This window comes from Xenopus laevis, chromosome 7L, assembly GCF_017654675.1.
Source record: "Xenopus laevis strain J_2021 chromosome 7L, Xenopus_laevis_v10.1, whole genome shotgun sequence".
NCBI classification, from domain to species: Eukaryota; Metazoa; Chordata; class Amphibia; order Anura; family Pipidae; genus Xenopus; species Xenopus laevis.
Genome location: NC_054383.1, coordinates 46,229,466 through 46,234,607, shown reverse-complemented (window position 1 = coordinate 46,234,607; position 5,142 = coordinate 46,229,466). Strand labels below are relative to the sequence as shown.

General features: G+C 41.4%; 1 protein-coding gene across 1 annotated transcript; it reads right to left on the bottom strand.

The window, feature by feature from the left end:
• Nucleotides 1-2,036: 2,036 nt before the first annotated feature.
• LOC108695786 (syncytin-1-like) lies at nucleotides 2,037-3,830 on the bottom strand. Its single transcript, XM_018224752.1, has one exon. The coding sequence runs from the start codon at nucleotides 3,828-3,830 to the stop codon at nucleotides 2,037-2,039; it is 1,794 nt and encodes a 597-aa protein (XP_018080241.1).
• Nucleotides 3,831-5,142: the final 1,312 nt, after the last annotated feature.

Sequence of the window (5,142 nt, the reverse complement as noted above, 5' to 3'; positions counted from 1 at the left end):
AACATCTAGTTACACCACTGCTAAATAGGATGAGTATTGGTGCTGCAATACTGCAGGTTAAGGTAAATTTACCTGGTACCTATTGAAATTATTTTTTCAAGAGATTTCTGCATTTAGTTAACATGAGCAAGTTGTAAGTTTCTATAGTATATATCAATTTTAATAATATTATATCAATATTAATTATATACCTCAACTCACTTACTAGGGTTTCTGGTTCTTTTGAGCAAGCAGACAATGAATCCATACCAATGAGTGTATAGTAAAGTGATGTATTGTAAAATAAATCAATTGATTGTTCTACATAAATGATTATACTTAGACTAAACAATAATTACAATATTTACAGTTACGCATTACACAAGTCTACATTGTTGTTACCAAAAAGGTAGGGGAATAGAGTTCAGCTTCATCTCTGCCTTCCCGTCTGGTCTGCATTCCTCACATGTTCTCTTGTCCTAGGCTCCTCTGGCTTCTCCAGCTCTCTAGCTGCCTCCTCTCAGCTGCCCCCCGTCCGTCTTTGTCCAGCGTTCTTTTATTCTGGGTTCTCATCTGCCCCCACAGAAACCCTCCCTCCCAATCAGTTTTATGGTCCCCACAGCAGACATAGACCTTAGTAGTCACAGGAAAACATTTGTTATGATAATCAGGGCTTCATGTAAGTTACCTGAACAACAGCTTTCGTATTAAATAACAAAATCAAGATGGCAATTTCTTACAAAGTGGAATTACAGCAAGTGTAAGGCATCTGTTCAGTAAGGAAAAAAACCAAAATACAATGCACATAAATTGAACAATAAATTTTGTCCTGTCATGCCTAAATCTAAATGAAAACTGATTTATGTGAAATAGATTTACTTAGTAAGCTGACTCTAAGCTTTAATCCAACTCTGTTAACCTGTTTAATAACTCTCATGTGAAAAGGAATTTTGAACTGTTACTCTAAGGCAGTACATGATTGAGTCGGGGATTGCAGCTTTTGCATAGAGCTGAGAACACTAAAAAGAGCTCAAACATAACTACAGTCACCGAATTCACATGATTTATTCTACAGAAAAAAACTATAATATGCACATTCATTTTCTCACACCTCTCTGAAATAGGAAGTCATAATTGTTGTAATTAACATAATGCAAAAGCTAACGAGAATACAGACTCTTGGATGCACTGTAGTTTTTTTTATATTACAATACAAAGCAAGGGGAAAAAGCTGAAAATATTCTGTATTGTGGAAAGAGGTTACATAAACTGAACAAAGGCATTGGTGTATATAAAAATGTAATGCTCCCATACCCCCATTTTATTGTTATTATTATTATTATTATTAACATGTATTTATATAGCGCCAACATATTGCGTAGTACTGTAAAGTAAATGTGATTATACTGTTAGGGACGTAACTAGTCCTGAGAGTATCTATTCCCGTCCTAATTAGTTTGTGCAAAGGTCTAGACCGGACAGTTCAGTATACAAAATGCTTCTTCTGCTTTATTCTAAGGCACAGAGGGTTATATAGGTTAGGTGGGGTGTTGGCTGGCAGCTCCGGATATAAGAGTTTCAGCAGCATAGCCAATAATCATAACAAAAATCATAATATGTCCTTATTCGTAATGCTTCAGCAGTCGTCTTCAGGAAACAGGTGCAGAATGGCTTAGCCACAAACCGTCATGACAGTTGTGATGTCCTCCTTTGCATGACCCTGTTTCTGTGAAGAGGTTCCTCTTTGTTTCTTCCTAGCTTGTAGCGATATATGATATGTGTTTTGCAAATAGCTGAGCAAGGAAATAAGTGATAACACACAGCATAACAGTAAAATAGACTTTTTATCTAGAAGATAATAAAGTAGCACAGACACCTGTCCTCCACAATCCCCCCTAAAAATGTCTATTTTGCTGTCCCTACCTAATTAGAAGTATGTAAGCTGCTCCAGAGGGAATACACCCTAATGGTGGGTATGGAACTTCAGCTTGGTCTGGAGAGACCTGCACAAATCCATTGACCAACCCTTCCAGCTTGACAAACAGCATTAGCCCTAATTAGCCTTGAGTGGAGAAGAGGGGAATGTAAGAGGAGAGGGTAGTAGGGGGTAATGGGGGCAAAGGAGTATCAGTAGAAGGGGCACCTGGGTGACACAGAAAGGTAGGGGTGGATGCATCAATAGCTTTAGTAGTTAGCTTTCTAATATAGGGAAGGAGGCAACAAACAAAAAATGAAGTGACAAGCAAAACAATAAGAAGGACAACACCAATTTGAGCCAGTGTCTTCTTCCAACCAGTCAGCCAACCGAAAAACTGGTCCCAGGGATCAGTGATGCCTGAATTTTTCTTCAACTCAATTGATAGGTCATCTAATTTCTTAATAGCAAGAGTGACCTTGCCGTTAGGACCAGTATTGTCAGGGATGTAAGTGCAGCAGGTGGTCGATTTATCTAAAAACTTACAAACACCACCTCTTTCAGCAAGTAACATATCTAATGCAATCCTGTTCTGGACAGTCATTTGAGAAGTAGATTCTAACTGTTCTGCTAGGCCTTGGAGGGCATCTCTAGTATAATTAACAAAACGTTGTTGATTATAATATATATAATTAATCCAGTCAACGTTCTTGTTGATAGTTATCAGAGGAATTAGAGATTCAAAACCAGCCTTAACCTGATCACAAGCTTTAAATTCGTTGGGAACCCCCCTAGGGACACCTATGGCATCAATATAGACATGAGGATCAAGGCTACCCCCAGGGAGAACGTTACGTTTTTGACGGGTATGAGTGGATCGGTTGGAAACGGTGGGTTCACCCCAGGGAATTATATGAAGAGGCATAATGGCTTTGCATAAGGCACACTCACCATACCAGTTGCCACGTAGGTGGGACCTGATTCTCATATCACCACATATCCAAAAAACATCACTGAGTGATTGAGTCTGGCGCTGGAGAGGGGGAGCAGAACCGTCTGAATAGTTAGAACAGTAGCCATCAGAGAAATTACCGACAGGTCTAGCATCTGTGGCATTGTAGTTATAATAACAGGTGTAATTTCCGGGGTAAATGGTTATACCTAAACATTGTCTTGGTGGATTTGGGATAATTGGGTAATCTGATTTCCAAACCTCACATAGGGAGTGGTTAGTTGTGGAATTAGTGAATAAACTAAGGAAACAGTCCTTCACTTCGCTGAGGAGGTCAAGGGGTACAGTACCAAGATGAGAGCGCGCCCCCCCGCAGACAAAACAATTTCTTCTGTTATGTTTGTTAGCAGTGTAATGTATCCATTCTAGCCAAACATTGACGTCACTAAATCCTGTCTCGACTGCCATAGTGTCTGCAAAAGTAGGGTTTGAAATTGCCACCATATCATTCAGGGTGGCTATGTTGGGTTTGATTGGATTCGTCTGTGTATCAGTATAATTATTCTGGTACATATCTTTTAAGTCAAACCATAGTAGCGGTTGATTACCGGCGTTATACAGGCCAAAAACGTAATGGTCAGCATCACCAGAGCTGGGGTGCTGTATAGATAGAGTGAATTTGGAAGTAGTCGGGCCTGTTTTAAGGGTCATACGCTCCAGCAAGGATCTACCTGTGTCATCTACCTTAGAGATGGCTGATTGTGGTTGGTAACCCCATGGAGTCCCAGTGTTCCACCCGACAGAACCCCAATGATCGCAACTGTAACCCAAGTATTCATCGGTCACACAAATATATCCAGTCACACCTAGACGGTGTAAATGTCTCGTACACCGATCAGGGTAAAGGTCACAGGCAGAAAAAATGAATGTTGCCACATTAGTATTAGAAGAGTTGAACCAAAAGGTTGGCACCTTATTCTCCATCGTAATAGCGACTCGTTGAGCCGCCCCCCCTTTAAAAATAGTGACTTGTTGAGCCCACCCTATGGGGAAACACATGATTGAAAGGATATATAGACCAATCATTTTGTCGTATCAGGAGGTGTGGTTTTCTTGCAATGAGATGCGTGTATCCAGGTAGGTTTTCCTTCCAGCTTCACTGAAGTAGCGGTGGTAAGCAGAACTTGGAAGGGACCGTCAAATCTGGGCTCCAACGGAGTCTTTCATACAAATTTCTTGACCAAAACCCAATCTCCTGGCTGCAGAGTGTGAGTCCCTGTGTCAAGAGATGGATCTGGAATAGAAGAAAAGACCTGAGCATGCACTTTGGTTAGTTCATTGGATAATTGAGACACAAAATCAGTCAATACATCAGAGTGTAACATTAACTGCTGAGGAAAATAACACCCTAGTCTAGGGGCCGACCCAAACAAAATCTCAAATGGTGACAATTTGTGTTCCCCCCTTGGTGTGTATCTGACACTGAACAGAGCAATAGGCAGGCTATCTGGCCATTTCATTCCTGTATCCTGCGACATTTTTAACATTCTGGTTTTCAATGTGCCATTCATACGCTCTACTTTTCCACTACTCTGAGGATGGTAGGGAGTATGGAAATGGAGGGTGACCCCGAGAGCAGTCCAAATTTCCTTAGTGACGGTAGCGGTGAACGCTGGACCCTGGTCACTCTCTATGACTTCCGGGACACCATAGCGGCACACAATTTCGGTAAGTAATTTTTTAGCGGTAGTGATTGCTGTCATATTGGCCACGGGATATGCTTCCGGCCATCCTGAGAACATATCTACGATCACCAGAACATACTCAAACCGCCCACTCTTAGGCATTTGAATGTGGTCAATCTGTATACGCTGGAAAGGGTACAGAGGTTTTGCCAGATGCATGTTCGGAGTTTTCTCTAGACGTCCTGGGTTGCATTTGGCGCAGATTGTACAAGATGCTGTATAATTCCGGGTGAAAGTGGTGATGCCAGGAGCGAAATAAGTCTTTGATATCAAATTGTTCATCAAATTTTTTGAAATGTGGGCAGGGCCATGGGCCCACTGAACCAGTGCTGGGTAGAGGCTTCTGGGTATACACACTCTCTTGTTATTCGTGTATACACCGTCCTTGAATGTAGCACCCTTTCCCAACCACCCATTTGTCTCTTCCTTACTTGCATTGGCTTGGTAAGTTTTCAGCATTTCAATGTTGTCTATGAATCCCACTTGCAGGAGTGGAGTCATGTCTTTGGAATCGGCCCCGACATCGATTGTCAATTCCTGCACAGGGGCAA

Bases quoted from the DNA above. Each gene is read 5' to 3' on its own strand.
- LOC108695786 (XM_018224752.1), bottom strand. From the start codon at position 3,830: ATGGAGAATAAGGTGCCAACCTTTTGGTTCAACTCTTCTAATACTAAT.